The sequence below is a fragment of the Amblyomma maculatum genome, chromosome 1 (genome assembly GCF_055883805.1).
Source record: "Amblyomma maculatum isolate TAMU_Amacu chromosome 1, ASM5588380v1, whole genome shotgun sequence".
In the NCBI taxonomy this organism is placed as follows: Eukaryota; Metazoa; Arthropoda; class Arachnida; order Ixodida; family Ixodidae; genus Amblyomma; species Amblyomma maculatum.
This window is the reverse complement of record NC_139344.1, coordinates 349,303,845-349,322,302: the sequence shown is the minus strand read 5'-3', so window position 1 is coordinate 349,322,302 and position 18,458 is coordinate 349,303,845. Positions and strand designations below refer to the sequence as shown.

At 46.5% G+C, this 18,458-nt stretch overlaps 1 protein-coding gene across 2 annotated transcripts in view; it reads right to left on the bottom strand.

The window, feature by feature from the left end:
- Nucleotides 1-1,413: 1,413 nt before the first annotated feature.
- The window catches only part of LOC146207727 (brefeldin A-inhibited guanine nucleotide-exchange protein 3), a 102,439-nt gene continuing 85,394 nt past the window's right edge, over nt 1,414-18,458 (bottom strand). For both annotated transcript variants that reach the window (XM_084590042.1, XM_084590051.1), the window contains 5 exons: nt 11,792-11,967; nt 8,214-9,211; nt 6,375-6,571; nt 3,710-4,142; nt 1,414-1,891 (listed from right to left, as the gene is read on the bottom strand). In XM_084590042.1, the coding sequence (XP_084446168.1) occupies nt 1,646-1,891; nt 3,710-4,142; nt 6,375-6,571; nt 8,214-9,211; nt 11,792-11,967 (2,050 nt within the window). In that variant the 3' untranslated portion in view covers nt 1,414-1,645. The remainder of the gene's footprint in view (nt 1,892-3,709; nt 4,143-6,374; nt 6,572-8,213; nt 9,212-11,791; nt 11,968-18,458) is intronic.

The following is an 18,458-nucleotide window of genomic DNA, read 5'->3' as shown; positions in this document are numbered from 1 at the left end:
AAAAATATTTAATTGAAAAATGTTCCAGAAAAAAATATTTTCCAACAAAATTCAAGTCATTGCAGTTATTACCAGATGAACGTCTGTCTTAATTCAGATGAAAGTTTTAAGTTTGACAGTAGCAAAGAACTGTGTAAAAAAAAAAAAAAAAAAAAGCTGTGTGAGAACGACGACCATGTGTGAAAAGCTTGGAGCTTACTAAACCTACAACAACACATCATTTAGAACATGCATATGAACTCTGTGCTGCATCATATATGTCACATGTGCGTCTTTTTGTTCCCGGAAGTGCCACCAGGTATGGGACACATTTCAACGTACACCCTACCTATATTCTTCTATCTAGCATTACACAGAACTCAAGTGTAGACCAGATAAAATATTTTTGCCTTAGCATAAAAGATTAGGATACTGAAGGCCGAAGCCAGGCAATGCAGCTCAACAGTGCACCTCTCAGGGCAGAAAACTGGGAACAACATGCTCACTTGTTTAAATTCGATTTCCACATCTTTTACACTCATTCATCATGAAATGTAACAGAAAAGCAATGTTAAGAAACTGTCATCATCAACTCCGATTAAATTTATGTGGACAGAGTAGCATGAACAGCATTTTAGGCATGTTTAATATTTATGTATTATTAGTTGTATAAGATGCAACGAGGACTCAGCTCGGAGATTGAAGAGCATTTAATGCGTAATCTAGTAGAATTTAATATGCATACAGAGTTTATCTGTAAGCATTTTATTACCAGCTTTGCACTCTCATTTACTCCACCACTGAATTTCCTGTGCCTCAGACACTAATACAACAAAATCATAAAACTACATTATGTTTAAATATTACATCAAAAGGGCCACTTAGCAGTGCTGATGACCGTGGCTTTTTGCATTAATAATAGTGGAAACTCAAGGACTTACACACATTACATACAAAAACATTTCCACTTGCTGCAGTTTCATCAAAGAAAGCTGCACATGTGAGCTCCTTTAAAGGCAACCCTTAGAGAGCATATCTTTTCTATGCAGTAGCCATTCCCAAGCTTGAAGCAAACAACTGTTGATAGTCATAGTTGTTTGTATGCAACTTTATTATCTGCAACTCTCCACACGTACACGAATTATTTTGAATGAGAAAAATAAATTTCGCAGTATGGAAATCCATGCTTTGTTCAAACACTTGCCTATATTTTCTCGATGCTGCCATCAACCTTAACTAGCCAAAAGCACCTTCTCACACGCAGAAACCAGACCTCAGCTCCAGTGAACTGCTTCCAATTCCAAACACTGCAGAACAACATCCAAGGTTAGACTGCCCATCAAGTTGAGGCAAAATTTATCACTCAGAAAAAAAAAAAAAAAAAAAAAAAAAAAAAAAAAAATATATATATATATATATATATATATATATATATATTTTTTTTTTTTAAACGTATGAAATCAGTGAACCTGCAAGCAAAAACAGCTGCCTCAGGTGACAAAAATGCAATGCAGCAATGCTGGGCACATACAAAGATGACAAAGCTAAAGACTTCTTGAGAACAGTTCTCACTAACACGTATAAATAAAAATCGACAACAACAAAGCTGGGCTTGATATCTGAGCCGTGTCTTCAGAGAACATCAACGTGTAAAGCTCGCTTGAAATCATTTTGGTGTGCTGCTGGAAGATGGCAGACTTCCACTGAAGCCCAGAGTGAGTGCCACGCGATGCAGCCAGTCGGCGGTGAGTGCTCTCAGCTCAGGCTCTGAGGGCCCGCAGTTGATCAGCACCTCAACACCAGCATAGAAGACAGGAACGAGAGCCAAGAACTCAGCCTCACAGAAGGACAGATGTAGCTCTAGCACAGATTGAGCTAGCTGGGACCAGACTTGAATGTGGGCCTCTGCATCCTGAGCAGGAATGAGGGAGGGGAAGGAAGATGCCCCAAAGACACACCAGTCTTTCACCACACAACGCTATTTACATGACACACAACAATGCAAAAGTGCTTTCATTACACATTGTGGCATGGGTTTGAACAGATGCTGTTGCATTCATGGAATCTCAATTTGAACAGCTGCTGCTGCAGTTATGGAATCTCTACTCAAATGGCAGCTCAATCTGGCCGAATATCCAGCAGTTTTCTGACCTTTTCTTTTGTTTTAAACCTGTTCACAATATACCACAGTGAGCCTATACAAAAAGTTGGCAGTGAGGTCTAAGCCCCATTTTATTGGCAGATGAAAGAACTGAACAAAGGTGACATTTATCTACACTGTAGCTGAAAGTCACACCATGTCAAGAGTGTTCAAAAACAAATACAGAAGGCCCTATGTTGTTCTACCTCATATGCATATGTCACAAACAAATTAGGTTTCTATTCGATACAACATACACTAATTATAATCAAATCAGTAATAATCTGAAAGAACTTCTCAACTTACAGTCGCTCCCGGATATATCGAACCCGAAGAGGATCGGAAAATAGTTCGATATATCGATAATTCGATATATAAAACGTGCCAATTAAGAGATCAACTTCTCTGTAACACAGAAACATCAATAAGGTATACCAAAGTACGGGGCACACTTCCAGTAGCGATACGCTGTACGCCGACGTACTGGTAGGCCACTTCTCCCCTCGGGCGTCGCGACTCGCGCAGCGGGCCGAGAGTCACCTCGGGCCAGATGCCAAAAAGAGGACTGCACCCCAAAGTGTCGCTCTATGGGCGCGAGCGAGGGCTCTAAATGTTTGGAAGAGTCAGATCGGAGCGTTGAAGATCACGCTGCTCGCATCTAGAGTCTAGCGCCGCCAGGCGCTTGTGCCGTTGAGGATGAGGTTCACATCAAAGCTGCTGCGGAAGGTGTTTTGATAAACGCCGCCGCTCACCATAAGAGGTGTAATTATGTTACTATAACAACTACAAACGCTATAACAACTTAGTTAAAATACGATACAGATGATTTCTCCGTCTCCTCCCGCTGCGAAGTAGGCACATGACTACCGCAGGAAACTTTCGGTCAGCTAGGCTGGCTTCACCGCACGACAATAGGGTGCATTGAACTCCGGCTTCCCCGCATGACCGCAGTGTCGCGTTGAACAAGCACACCATACAGGCGGCCACTTTCAAGCGGACACGACGTTCACCTTGTTAAGCGATGTTACAGCGTTACCTCTGACACGAGGTGGCCATGGTTGGGGAGCCGACCCGGCTCCGCGCACGAAAATTGGTAGCAGGGGCGACATTAGGAGTAGCGCCCCTTGCAGGGACGCGGCTCGCAGTTTGACATATCAAATGCTTTGCTCAGCGGAACTTCGATAAACGCGATCAGACTCCTATAATTTTGCATGGGATTTTCAAGGGGATATTCTGTGATTTCGATACATGCAATAATTCGATATATCCGGGATCGACTGTATATTATAGGTTTAAGAGGATGACACCAAGCATGAATCTTTAATTGTTATAAAAGTGCAAGAATTGCCACACAATTATGAAGGAACAATGGTAGAAAAATGTAGATACCGCATGTCATTGGTTTGCATAAAAAAGAACGCTGGCAATGATGTGCACAGTATGCTCAAAATGGCGACAACTAGCGGAAATAGAGCTGGACTAACAAATGTGTACGCTACTGCCTTTTCAAATGTCCTTTCCGTCTTTGCACTGTATTAAGCTATGAATTGTTACTAACCCGCTCCAATCAACTTTTCTCAATCAACACACCTTGAGTATGGAGCTCCTGCGCTGATTCTCCACCTCTGTGGGCAGCGGTGGCGGCGGAGTGCCTGCGCTGTCGACCGAGGCGGCGCCTTCTTCGGAACCCATCGACGGGCCCTTGGACAGACAGGGCCGCTTGACGACACTGCCGCCGCCGACCGAAAGCCTCGGGTGGCGGAGACCGCCGGCTGCCGTCGACGATGGCGGCAGGGACACGGGCGCCGGCATGGAGTGTCTCGTCTTGCGCCGCTTGTACTCAGACACCATGGACTGGATGGCGCGTTCGGTTACGATCGAGTAGACGCGATCGGGCTGCAACGCCGACTCAGAGGACGCGGCCATCTCGGGCTCCGACGAGTCTGAAGACGAGTCCGTCGCCAGGAGTGGGACCGGATGGCGTGTGGGCTCGGATCCTGCCGCGGAGCAGGCGCTGTTCGCCCTGAGCGGGACGCCATGGCCCGGTGGCCTTGCGTTACATATATTTAGGAGTCTGCGACCCGCACTGTGCTTACGCGCGCAAAGTTCCAAAAGACAACTCGTCTCTTATGCAAGAAGTGAAAGAACTTCAGAGTTTAGACACTGAGTGAGAAAATACTGAGCTTTCCTTTGCGCACCTCAAGCAATATTACTGTCTCAATAAAAAAAAAATGTGACGCTGTCTGTATTAAAAGCGGGAGAAGACACAGCAAGAAAAAAAAAAGACGATAAGAAAGGTACAATAGGTTAACTCTGCAGTGGCACAATATAATGCAAATCATGCGTCATATGACGTCAGCAGGGGCAATTTTTGTCGGTCAGGATTAAAGTGACGCCAGTATTACCGACCATGGTTTCGGTAGGGTAATTAGCTCAATAAACGCAGCTCGACCAGCGTGGCAAAGCGACAGCGCAAACTAATTTAAATCTGCTTTCGACCCTTTTGCCAACCCCCTTCGGACTCGATGGATGCTAAAGCAAAAAAAAAAAAAGAGAAGAAGACGAGCACACTGAAGAAAGACAGCACACCGCAAGCTCTTACTGGCTTCACTATGCTCGTCGCTTCACGCTTTAGCATCCATTATGAACCCTTACCAACAAGACCAACTTTCTGCTCTTCTTCAGTGAACCCCTTCGGACAGCCTATTTGGAAAGACAAAAACGCCACAGGTTTCGCGCTCTACGGCGTAACGCGTAATAAACTCGGCAAGAGCTGTCGTCGTCAGCTGTTGGCCGCCTTTTGCCGATTCCTAACACCTATAGCGGAAAAGTTAATGTTGAAATTCAATCTTTCCCATCACCGCCGCCGGCTCCGCGACAGAGTACCCGAATCCGGCGGAGTGCATTTGCACACAATCTGCGTTTCAAACACACGCTTCGACCGACGCAGATCAGGGATGCTCGCTCACTGCTCATAAATAAAACACCCAGTGTTCTTTGCGCGCTATCGCGCATGTCCTCTGATCTGGACCGGACATAGAGTTTCTTACACTAACTAGAGGGGAAGTTGAGGGCGCTGCACTTCAGCCACCGTGGGCGCGCTAAGACTCATGGGCCGGTGTGCTACTTGTTGCGGGACAGTCGGCTTCCCTCGGATGCATGGAGTGGCGTTACTATAATGTTTCTTTTTCATCATCATCATCAACTCGAGGTGCGTACATAGACCGCAAAAGCCATAGTAGCGAAGGCGCAAAAGCAGACGTCGCCAATAAAAGGTTTCGGTTTCCCGAAATGCCACTAAAAACTTCCTTAAGTAATTGCACAACCATATAGATATTTCCAAAACGTTTGTTTCCTCTTAATGTGCCTATTAAGTGCGAAATATTAGTATCTGGGCTGCTCAAAACTAAGCCAACAGGAGAAAGAGCTATCGCTTATCTTGGATAAATCTCACACTGACATGCTGTTTCTCTGCCTTTTTAAAATTTATACTCACTATATTGAATGATAGGACATTATCTACAGTAGAACAACGTTTATCTTTGCATTAGTTTTGGCCAAAAGTTCTGCACTCTGTAGCTCTCCAGCCCATGATGATTTCAGCGCCCATGGTGGCTGAACTGGTCGTCTGGAAACTCCATGTAAACTCCCATAGATGGCAGCAGAGCTTTCCCTCTAGGTAAGAGTAAGAAACTCTATGGGACCGGAAGACCCCGAATCGCCCGAAAGAGTCGCGCGCTACGTCACCACGCATACTTCTGGTATGGTGCGCCGATTTCAGCGGATCATCACGGACTGCTGCACTAGGTGGTTTTGACCCGGCGACTGCTCCCAATCTGCCATTGGAAGACGCGATCAGCGAGTTCGATCTACAATCGAAATAGCCCTGTCCCGAAAAGAACAGGAAATGTTGATACGGAAGCGTTCCTAATCTGCGATCGGAATTCACGGCAAGGCCTGCGGACTCGAAACCTGGGCTCTCCCAACGACCGCAACGGGCACGCGCCTGGCACTGGCAACGTGGGCGGTGCTAGTCACGTGATTGCAAGTGGCCGGATGTTCACGCTGCCGCCATGGATTTCCCCGGGGAGGGCTCCACTAAAGCGAGCTCACTTTAGCTTTGCATAACAGCTGGATCTCGCAGCAAAAATAAATAAATAAATAAATAAATAAATAAATAAATAAATAAATAAATAAATAAATAAATAAATAAATAAATAAATAAATAAATAAATAAAGCGGCCGAATTGCTTACCGCGTCCTGCGCCTGTCAGGTAGGATCTCCGGAAGGGTGTCCGGCTGCGCCATGAGGAAGAAGATGGGCTGGTCGCTCACGCTGTCCAAGATGGCGCCTTCCTTGGCCTCCGGCGAGGCTACCCGAGCGTAGTGGGCGCACAGGTCGGCGAATAAGGTGCGCAGCCGCCGATACGGATTCCATTCTTCGCCGCTCACCTAGTGGCGTCAGGGAAGACGACAACCGCACGCGGAGACAACCACCCACGTTAGCAGTTAAACAAACCAAGAACACCACTAGATTTATTTCTCTTTCCACTATTTGGTGGCTGAACTATAGGCGACGGCTTAGCTAAACAATCAGCATGAGCCGGCGGTCAGGCAACTCTGCCTTTTCGCGCTGAGCCCGGCCTACCACGGACTGCGTCCGAGATGGCAGCTCTGAAAGTTGGTCTATCTTCTACTCGGACCTTGGTCTTGTATAGGTCGACATTAACTCACGGGAGCGCGACAAGCTTTCTCCGCGTTAAACTCTAGCTCTGCTGCCTCATCCGCGCGCGTTGGTTTTTCGGTTGTTCATTACTTCGTTTCCTAAGCTGCCCGCATACGGCATCCCGGCTGAGCTCCTCCACTCGCCCAGCACTTTCGCTTCCAAGCTGTAGCACCTTCCCTAGGCGATGGACGGACAAAACACTAGGGGCGAGAGCAATACAAGTTTGGCGGCCCTGGTGGCAGTGATAGCATCCCTTGAAAGCTGGAAGGAGCGCTGATAACGATGGGCGAGAGTGAAAGGCGCGAGGACCGCAGCATACCGCTTTTCTCTTGTCCTTCGTAATGTAACTTCATTTTCTCTAGCCGCTTCTTTCCTTCTCTTATAACCGACAATACACGTTCTTTGATCTTTCATTCATGGCCGCTTTAGTCGGCAACCTTGGGCAAGCTTCATCCACACGACGGCTAAGATTGGGCTCAGTATGACGGCTCACGTAAGTCTTACCATCAGTTTGCGATGCAATATTGCAGGAGGTGAGCATCCAAACGCACACAATATTCGTGTAGGCTCAAAATTGTAATCATGAGTAACTTGACTGTCCCTTGTCGAAAAGTCAAGAACCAATATGCCCCCAATGTGGTTACAAGCGCTGGATCACCAGCACAGTGTTAGGTACTAGGCTCTAGTCAAAGGCCCATTATTTTGCTCATTCGTATCTTTCTGGATGAAGAGCAAGCACAAAGCCGTCAAGAATACATCAAATACGGTTAGTTAGAGTCAAGTAAGAATTAGGATAACTGAGAATTAAAACAAACGCCACTATGCGTCCCACTGAAAATGTTAGCATGTTGTGTTGTGTTTTATGGCACATAGGCAGCTAAGGCCATCGTGAGCCAAACTCGGGGTTTACATATCTGCTTGGTGAAAGGAAGCAAGCGATTATTTTAATACACTAGAGTAGCTTTAGGATGTTGTCATCTTTTAAAAAATCAGCGAGAGAAGACGTTTTAATCAGTGAATTTTCTCCTAAGAGTAAGCTAGGGTGTAGGGGAATGAAGTTGTTATAGAATTGTGGGAAATGTTTTTTTTTTTTTTTTTTTCTAAGTTGATCGAGTTTTATACAGGATATTAGGATGTGGTTTATGGTGACCACCTCTCCGCAGTGTTCGCATATGGGTTTGTCTTTCTTGAAAATGTTAGCAACGACGTATATCGCTACAGAGAACTCAGGTTTAGTCAGAATGGCCCGGTAACGTTGCAACGTTCCGATATGGCTACAAGGCGCGAATGCTGTCAACATATTTCAAGCAGACATAAAATGATGCATTCAACTGAAAAGGGAACAGAAGGCATAACGTAGCTGCGTACCTCGTTAAGGTCGTTTTTTCTCACTTCACCGGTGCTTCTTGACCCGCTAGGAAGACGACGTGCTCGGCGTAGTCGTCGCCGCCTCCTCTTCCTCCACACGCAGTGCTCATCACCCAAGGCATCAAGCGGCTGTTGACCGGTTACATCGTCAATAACCGGTTCTGACTCCGATGATGACGATGATGACATATTCTGGTCTCTCATTCGTTCAGTGCCACGCACAATTTCCCCACAATTTTCCGCGTTCGCAGGAGGCTGTTCACTCATATTTCGGTCACCGGTTTCATCTCCTCTCCCGTGGTCATCGTCATCCCGAATTCCACCGTGCTTGGAGCTCACATCTTGAATCCTCTCTTCTGTTGCTGTTCCCTCAACGGTTTTGTCGAGTGTCGTTCCGCGTTGAATTGCATCTCCTTCGGCTTCTTTCATTCCAGTAGTCTCTTCAACAACTTCCGTTGTCAGGTCTCCTATCTCTTCGGCTGCACCGTCACCTTCAGCGTCTTTCTCACACTTCGCCTCTTCTTCTTTGCTCTCAACAAGACTGCCACCCTTGCTTACTTTTTGTTGCTGGAAAATTTCCTGCTCACATTTTGCCGGTCGCAGGCTTCCCAAGTCCGTTCTTCGACTATGTTCCCCCGCGCCTCCACCCTCGTCGTCATCGCTGACGTCAGAGGCGACGTCGTCTTCACCGTATCTTTCGTCGCTGACGGTGCCGTGGTGGTGCCCCCCGGCTGCCACCAGACGGTTCACGGCGTCCATGGTGAGTGGCTGTGCCGCGGGGGTATGGTCTAGGCACAGCTCAAGCAACACGACGGCCTGAATGGCCCAGCTGATGGCTGCCTGCTTGAACAGGTTGGCGGCGACCTCGCAGCGGGCCACCTTTTGCACCAGAAACTTGAGGCCCGGCCTCTCGTCGAAGTCGGTGGCCGTACTGTGGGACTCGTCGAGCACGGACAGGAGGCTGCGAAGCTGCTCCACGGGCATCGTTTCTAGCTGGCCTGAGCCCGTGAGAAGGATCATATGAAGTAGTGACAACTGTGACCGCGACACTACCAGGGCGCCTGTGCCGCAAGAGTTGTCGATCTCATTTATACTGCATCTTAACAAGTCCTAAATGGTCATGAATCATGGGCACGACGTGCTGTCTTACAACGGTTTTGAAATGTACAACCGTGAGCTTCCTACGCGCTCTTCCAACTAAAAAAAAAAAAAAAAAAGAGGGGGGAGGGAGGGCACAGCAAAATATGACCTCAGGCTCGCTCCACATGTTGCACCTTTTGTTGTGCTTTAAATACTAGGGATATCACTGCTGAAGCCAACTCCCTAAGCAGCTGAAAATAGTGCCCGTCGCTAGTGCGCAAGAGATTGAATGTGAAACGCGCTCCTAGTCATAGAAACTCTCTTCCTTACGAAAAAGAAAGAAAAAACGAAAAAAAAAAAACTCTGCTCACTCGATGCAATTATGAAAAAATTAAAAGCCATAAATTTCAGGTAGGAAAAAAACTTCAAAGCACCTTGTTACGCTTCTGCGAGTCCTGTCATAAAATTTCAAAGCCGCGCTACAGAGTAGTGTCATAATGACTCAGTGGAAGTGTAAGGCCAAAACAGGCCACACATCGGTGTAAGACACTGATTATTAGAGGCTTCAATATTACCACTTATTCTTCCATTTCCTTTCTGCACTGCCTGTGCAATAGGTTGCTTAATGTTCATAACAGCACTCGATAGCCACTATACGAATCCTGTTAATGAACAACTGCTATTCCATTGTTCCTGCTGACTTTCACAACTATCTGCACTTTAATTTTACTCTATGCTATGTTAAGCGCCCAGGTATTCCGCACAGGAATCGCGTGTAAAATGCAATATGTGCACCTTCTAGTCGGCGGATGATACTGCGATTAAAGAAAAAAAAAACCCGCAGACGATAAGTGAAGAACTAAGAGGACATAACAAATTGGCTTGAACATTTATGACACAATGCTGTGGCTGGTATCCTCCTTCGCTCCCAGGAGGCTCATACAATAGAACCCCTTTATAGTTCGCTCTCTGGGACCAGCAAAAAGTCTTTACTATATCAGGGTCTTCACTATATCAGTTGTTAGAGATGATATGGTCATGAAGATGTTGTCTGGTAATTAAATGGCTACTTACTGAGCAAGTCTTGTTTAATAATAATAATAATAATAATAATAATAATAATAATAATAATAATAATAATAATAATAATAATAATAATAATAATAATAATAATAATAATAATAATAAACATTTTAACATACCGTCCATCGAATACACTGATCTTATTCTCAGCAGCACTTCTGATACTGTAGGTGACATTTTGTAATTCTATGAATAAAATGATCACAAACTAATGCAGTTAGTATACAATTTTGTCATAAGCACTCCGGTCATGAAACCAAGATAAGGAACTACAATAAAGCTGACTATCCTCAAATGAATGCAGACTTTGATTATTTCTTCACACACATTCCTACCAATATATTAATTCCAGATGAACAGAGGGAAACTGGATTATTTTTAGGGATAAGATCTTCAAATTGGTCGACCTCTACGTCCCGTTAGCTTGAGTGAGCGACGACAAGTCAAATCCTTGATTTAATATATCTCTTGGAAAATTTAGAAACCAAAAGAAACATATAGACAAGAAAACCTTGTTGACTGGCGATCACTCGAAAAAGTATAAGAGTATATGAATTCAGTTATAAGATTTTTGTTGACATCTTGTGGAAGTACTTCTTAAGCATGAGGGAAACATGGTTAAGAATGCAAATGAGTTTGGCTTCATGTAAAAACCAAAACATCGCATCAACACAGCGTCATCTTCCGCTGTTTCTGTCTTTTAAAAGGCAATAGATGAAAAATGTGCACTGCCGCCAAGCGCTGAAAAAGCGCACACGCCCCTCCTCTAGTTCTTGCCGCCGCTGCCTCGTGCTTCGTGCTGTACAGTGCAGCGAACGGTCAGCCGTTTCTTCCCTTCCCTGTTTCCCGTTGCACTTTTACTCTCCTTTACTTTCTGAACGGACCGCGCTGCCTGCTTTCCATGTTTGCAGACTGATCTTTTCCCTGCGCGTTGCATGCTTCGCTCACGGCTCCAAAGCCTACGTAAAGTTGGCTTCTCCTGAGTGCTGCTAAACCTGGTGGTAAAGTTATTAAAAATAAAATAAACACTTCTTGTTTTAATTGCCTCGCGATTTTAAGTAGCGCGGGTGCGGCGATATTATTTCGTGGGACTGGGATATCAATTCGTGGGCGACATCATTTTGCGCGCGGCAATGTCATTTTGTCGCCACGGCCAGACGTACTTTACTACACTCGATTTTTAGCTAAAATGTCCTTATTATGAGGGAGGAAATGCAGAATCGTATACGGAAGATGAGTTGGGAATCCAGTTTCACTTCACTATATCCGAGTTTACTATAGCGAGGTTCTGCTATTCCATTCATGATGGCAGGTCGCGAACGTTATTTGCAAGCGACGCATCGTGTTTACATGACTTTTGTGCGCAGTACACATGACGAAAGTCGATCCCCGAGTGGCTGCAAGCGATGACTTACCGGCGAGGCGGTTGGAGCCGGGCTGCTGCTTGCTGCGCGCGGGCGAAGCGGGGCAGGCGAGCACGCTGGCGAGAGCAGGCAGTCGAAACCGCGTGCCTTCGAGCAGCAGCGTGGCCAGCGTCTGCAGCAGGATCTGGTGGGACAGCAGACCCACCACCAGCTGCTGGAACGGAACCCTACACGACAGAAAGAAAGAGCGAGGAAAAACAAAATATAACATAAATAATGCATTTTCGCACATGGTATCTCATTAAGAAATCGGAAAACAAAAGAATGCGAACGGAGAAGCTGAGAGTTGCGCTATCGATAAAAGGACGAAGAAGAGGCAAGACGCACACACACGCAGTTGCGTTTGTGTGCGTATTGCCTCTTTTTTGTCCTTGTATCGATAGCGCAACTCTTTTCTTGAATCTAATTATGAACTAACTAGCCCGATAAGTTTTACTGAGGTGTGCGTTACGTATAGATTTTAGGGAGAGAGTGCTTTACAGCAGCGAGTACCGTATCGCCCAGAGCCCGCAACTCCTGCCTATGGGCTGCTCTGTCAGTGGCTCAAGTGAAGCGAAAATGGTAATGTCTGCGTGGCGTGTAAGGGTGTTATTTAAGAAATAGCAAAATTAAAGAGCACTGCAGAATCTGCATTGGAATAATGCGAAAGCACGGATGTTGCTGTTGGTTGCTTATGGTTGCTTCGAGTTGCTTAATTCACTTCTTGTTTACCTGTTTGTCTTCGGTACTTACAAATTGCGCGCAAATCCATTCCTATGCCCTTTTTCGGATCTACTTACGGTTTTTTCTACTTCTACTTCACCCCGCCGGGGCGGCGCAGTGGTTACGGCACTCGACTACTGTTCCCAAGGACACGGGATCGAATCCCGGCCTCGGCGGCAGCTTTTCGACGGAGGCGAAAAGCAAGGCGCCCGTGTGCTGTGCGATGTCAGTGCACGTTAAAGAACCCCAGGTGGTCGAAATTTCCGGAGTCCTCCACTACGGCGTCTCTCATAGCCTGAGTTGCTTTGGGACGTTAAACCCCATAAACCAAACCAAACCAAACTTCCGGTTTTTTGACATCACATCCTTGACGTCACCCTAATTTACTGCTAATTTACTGCCTTAATTAACTACTTTGGTCTTTGGTACTTTAAAATTGCGCGCCAATCCCTTCCTATGCCATTTCTTGGCTCGACTTCAGATTGCGTGACATCACATCCTTGACGTCACCTTAATTGACAGATTTGATTAACTGTTTTAGTATTTGATACATTCAAATGCGGCGCCAAGCCATTGGCTAATAAGACCATTTTCGCCTTCACTTTTACATTTTTTGCGTCTAATTAACTACCTATTTAACTTATTGACCTAATTATTTTTTCGGGCACAATATTACGTCCCCCTCTATCGATTGGCACCACTCATTAACCTCTACCGCTTCTCAATTACAACTGCTGCGGACACGATTTTGCTAACGCGGTCTGCGGACAGAAATCCGTGAATATAGCGAAGTAATGCTTTCACATTAATAATACAAAACTAAAGGTGACCTTCGAAGTCGGCAACGGCAGATGCTGTTGGAACAAGTGCTCCAACATCTGAACCGCATCTCGCCGCAACACTAGTGCGCCCCCACCTTTCTCCGAGCCACCGTCGTGCGTTGGTTGCGCGTTAGGAAGCGCGTGCCGAGGACGAAGATATGCGATCCCCTAGTGCGATGCGCGGTTTTAAGGACAGCCTTTGCGGGCACGCTGCTCAAAAGATTCAGGAATTGCGCAATTAGTAGCCAAATTGACAGGCAAGAAGACAACGCTTCTGGAAGCGCCATCGAATTGTTTAGCGCGGTCTTAGCTTGAGCATTGAAGCGGGGATGTCAAAACTAGGTTTGATCTGCTAACCAAAGAGAGTTATCCCAGCCATTATAAAAGCCCTACTCGTATCTTTTGCTGGGAAGTGTATGGGTGACTGCTAAGACTGTTTACTTATTATCGTGAGGGTCCGGCATGACGGTGCAAGTTTTGTGCAAGGACAGCTAATAAGCGCGAAAATGAGGTGATACCACCGCCTATTCCGTGTTCAAACGCCGACGTATGGAAGCAGGTTCACGGGCCAAGTTATGTATACTCATGTAGCTGAAACTATTTTGCGGAAAGAAGATGGCACAGCACTGTTACTTTATGGGGGAAAAAACGCTCACAGAGCCCTCAAGAAACTCCCAACAACGTTCACGTGCAGTTCCAAATGTTTAGACAAGAACGCCATTACGGCGACTACTGCTAATGCTCAGCTTTCCCGGACTCTTGGTCTTGGTCCACCCGGCGTCCGAAGACTAATGAAACGTAAAGGAAAATGCTCTGAGAGAAAAGACAGCAATACGCCATGAGAAGGAAAAACGCTGCTAATTGGATGGCGCCACGCGCCAGCGCCCCTTCATGGATCACTGCCTTGTCGTGGCGGAGGGGCTTGCGAAACTCGATGAAGTCGTGAGCTCTGCTGTGTAGGGCCATCCAAGATAGACAGGTCACGGCAGAGAGTTCTGACAAAATGTGATTCACTGGAGAAGGTAATGGCAACCCACTCCAGTATTTCCTGCCAAGAAAACCCTATGGCCAGTCACAATACCATTATCGATATGGCACCAGAAGATGAGCCCCCCAGGTTGGAAGGCGTCCCACATGTTACTGGGGATGAACAAAGGGCGATTCCTAGTAGCTCCAGGACGAATGAAGCGGCTGGGCTAAAGCCAAAAGGACGCTCAGTTGTGGATGTGTCGGGAAGCGACCGGAAAGTCCGATGTTGCAAAGAGATATATCACATAGCAACATGGAATGTAAGATCTATGACGCAAGGTAAACTGGATATCGTCAAGCGAGAAATGGACAGATTGAACATTGATATCTTGGGTATCAGCGAGCTCAAGTGGACCGGAATGGGAGAATTTAACTCCGGCGACCATTATGTCTTTTATTGTGGGCACGAATCCAAGAGAAGGAATGGGGTCGCTCTCATAGTAAACAGAAGAATGGGCAAAGCAGTGCTAGGGTACAACCCCAAAAACGACCGAATGATTTCACTTCGGATCCAAGGTCACCCTTTCAACATAACAGTTATCCAAGTCTATGCAGCGACCACTGCTGCTGAAGAAGCTGACGTTGAGAGATTTTATGCGGACCTACAATGCCTTTTAGACCGCACCCCATCATCAGACGTCGTTTTTCTCATAGGAGACTGGAATGCTAAGGTCGGGAGTGAAGAAATATCCGGAATTACAGGCAAGTTCGGTCTTGGTGAGCCAAATGAAGCTGGGCAGAGGCTAGTAGAGTTCTGTCAAGAAAACAACCTGACCATAGCGAATACTCATTTTCAACAGTACAAGAGGCGCCTGTACACATGGATTTCACCGGACGGTCTGTACAGGAATCAGATCGATTATATTATTTGCCGGCAGAGATGGAGAAGCGCTATACAAGCAGTAAAAACAAGGCCTGGGGCCGATTGTGGCACCGATCATCAGCTTCTTGTTGCCAAAATTAAGCTTCGATTGAGGAAAACGCAGAAAACTAGAAGGCCTTTCAGGTATGATCTGGATCAGATTCCATTAGAATATGCTGTGGAAGTGAGGAATCGATTTCAAGAATTAGATCTAGAAGACAAAGAGCCCGAAGAGATGTGGACTGATGTTCGTGATATAATACAAGAAGTTGCTACTAAGGTAGTTCCAAAGCAAAAGAAATGCAAAAAAGCAAACTGGTTATCTGAAGAGGCTTTGCAAATAGCTGAGGAAAGGAGGATGGCAAAAGGTATGGGGGAAAGAGAAAGATACAAGGTTCTCAATGCGGATTTTCAGAAAATAGCAAGGAGAGATAAGAATGCCTTCCTGAACATACAGTGTCAAGCAGTTGAGGACAACAGCCAATTAAGGAACACAAGAGCTCTGTATAAGACAATCAAAGATATCAAAGGAAGCTTCTGTGCTAAGCTGGGCGTGATTAAGGACAAACGAGGCAAGGACCTCACTGAAGCCTCAGAGATAAAGAAGAGGTGGCAGGAATACACAGAAGAACTGTACAAGAAGGACCCGGATGTGCAAACCCAACATAGGACGGTTGTGATTGCTGATCTCGAGCCGGGCATCCTGAAGAGTGAAGTTGAATGGGCCTTAGCCAGCCTTTCTAAGAACAAAGCTAGCGGAATTGATGGTATTCCAGCTGGGTTGCTTCAAAACCTCAACCACGACGCTGTTAACACACTGCATACATTATGTCAAAAGATTTGGACAACCCTGCAGTGGCCACAGGATTGGAGGAGGTCAGTTTACATCCCCATTCCAAAGAAAGGCAGTGCCAAAGATTGTTCCAACTACCGCACGATCGCGCTTATTTCGCATGCTAGCAAGGTGATGTTAAAAATCCTGCAAGGCAGGCTGCAGCAGTATGTGGATCGGGAGCTTCCGGACGTGCAAGCTGGGTTTCGCAAGGGCAGAGGAACTAGAGACCAAATTGCCAACCTTCGCTGGATCATGGAAAAAGCAAGAGAGTTCCAGAAACCCATTTACTTCTGCTTTATTGATTATGCGAAAGCGTTTGACTGCGTAGATCACAGCAGATTGTGGCAAGCTCTCCAAGAGATGGGAGTTCCAATTCACCTCATCTGTCTCCTCAGGAACCTTTATGAAGGGCAAGAGGCCACAGTCAGAACTGGGTATGGTCTTACTGATTAGTTTCCGATTGAGAAAGGGGTGAGGCAAGGCTGCGTACTGTCGCCCTGCCTATTTAACCTATATGCAGAGTGCATCATGAGGAAGGCCGGTCTGGACGAGTCTTCAGCTGGAGTGAAGATTGCTGGAAAACGTATCAACAACCTTAGATATGCAGATGATACCACTTTAATGGCAGAAAGTGAAGTGGAACTCAAGAGACTTCTGATGCGCGTACAAGAAGAGAGTGAGAAGTTTGGGCTTAAACTGAACATTAAAAAGACGAAGATCATGGCGTCTTGCCCTATCAAGACCTGGAGCATCAATGGACAAGAAGTGGAAGCTGTGACAGATTTTCTGTTCTTGGGCGCCAAGATTACCTCGGAAGGAGACTACAGCCATGAAATTAGGAGACGCCTGCTTCTGGGAAAGAGAGCAATGGTTAGCCTTGACCGCCTAGTAAAGAGCAGAGACATTAGTCTGTCAACCAAGATCCGTATAACCCGTGCTATGGTCTTTCCAGTTGTGATGTATGGATGCGAGAGTTGGACTGTGAAAAAGGCTGACCGCCGAAGAATTGACGCGTTTGAATTGTGGTGCTGGCGAAGACTCTTAAGAGTTCCTTGGACTGCCAGATCAAATCAGTCGATATTGTCAACCATAAACCCTGACTGCTCATTGGAGGGTCAAATTCTAAAGTTAAAGCTCAGCTACTTTGGTCATCTGATGAGAAGAGAGGAGTCGCTGGAGAAAGATTTGATGTTGGGAAAGGTTGAGGGTCGCCGGAGAAGGGGTAGGCAGCGAACGCGATGGTTAGATGGCATTCTCGAGGCATTGCAGATGAAGCTATGTGATGTTAAGAAGATAGTGAGAGACCGGAAAGCGTGGCGTGACATGGTCCATAGGGTCACGAAGAGTCGGACACGACTGAACGCCTGAACTGAACTGAACTGAACGCGCCAGCGTGCGCGAACCTCTCCTCCGTTTTTCTTTTTTTTTTCTTTGCCCCATATCCGTGAAGCTCATTGAGCTTCCCATTGAACGCCGCCCGCGCGGGCCCATTTCCATTTTGATCATTTTCACATGCTGTGCGATTTCCGCCGTTCTTCGACAGGAAAGTATGTCGGTGTAGCCGCACACGACTTGCGATGGGTTTTTGTGCGCAACCGCAGCGCCGTTGCTGTTGTTCTGCGATGTGCGGTCAAGTGCGACTATTCGGCGCTAGCACCGAAGCGGTAAGACTGAGGGACACAGGAATCACGTTTGCAGCCCCCACCGAATTCGCCGGACATGCAGGGAAATGCACAGGGTCATCCGATCATACAGGGCGAACACGAGAGCAGCCACAGACCCGCGTATTCACCCACGCAGTAGACTGCTCGGTGCTGTCAGCATCGAGACAGAAAGTTGCGTTGCACCATAGCTGAGCTGTTGTGTGCAGTGCACTTCTGTGGCATGGGCGATACAACTTGTTAATATAGCGAATTGCGCCTGAGAGAACCCGTTGTGGAGAGCTCCGGATTAATTTCTATCACCTGGGCTTCTTCTGACATCGTGCAGTACAACGGAGGTTTTGCGTTTCGCCCTTACATCTAATTGCGGCCGCGATTACATCTCGGGACTCGGGCATCAGTAACCGAAAGGTAAAGCCGTTAAGGAGAAATACAGCGATAAGTTCAGTAAATTAGGACCGAAAACAAGGTTTTCGCAGCGCAAGCCAAGCTATCATGGTTCCGGGGACGCGAACTAAGAAGCGAAGAAATTCATCACTCAACAGAGCAAAACGTGGCTGCTCAGGCAGTGCGGTCTCTGTGCACGACATAGCTACAAGCTTTAGTGCAGGTTTAGAAAAAGGATATATTGGTTGAAAATTGCCTCAGAATGTAGAGGATCCAACTAAAAGCGCAGCAGGTCTCGGACAGACCCTCTCAGTTAGATGGAAGGTGCGTGCTTTGGCCGAGGCTTTATGACAAGCTATCA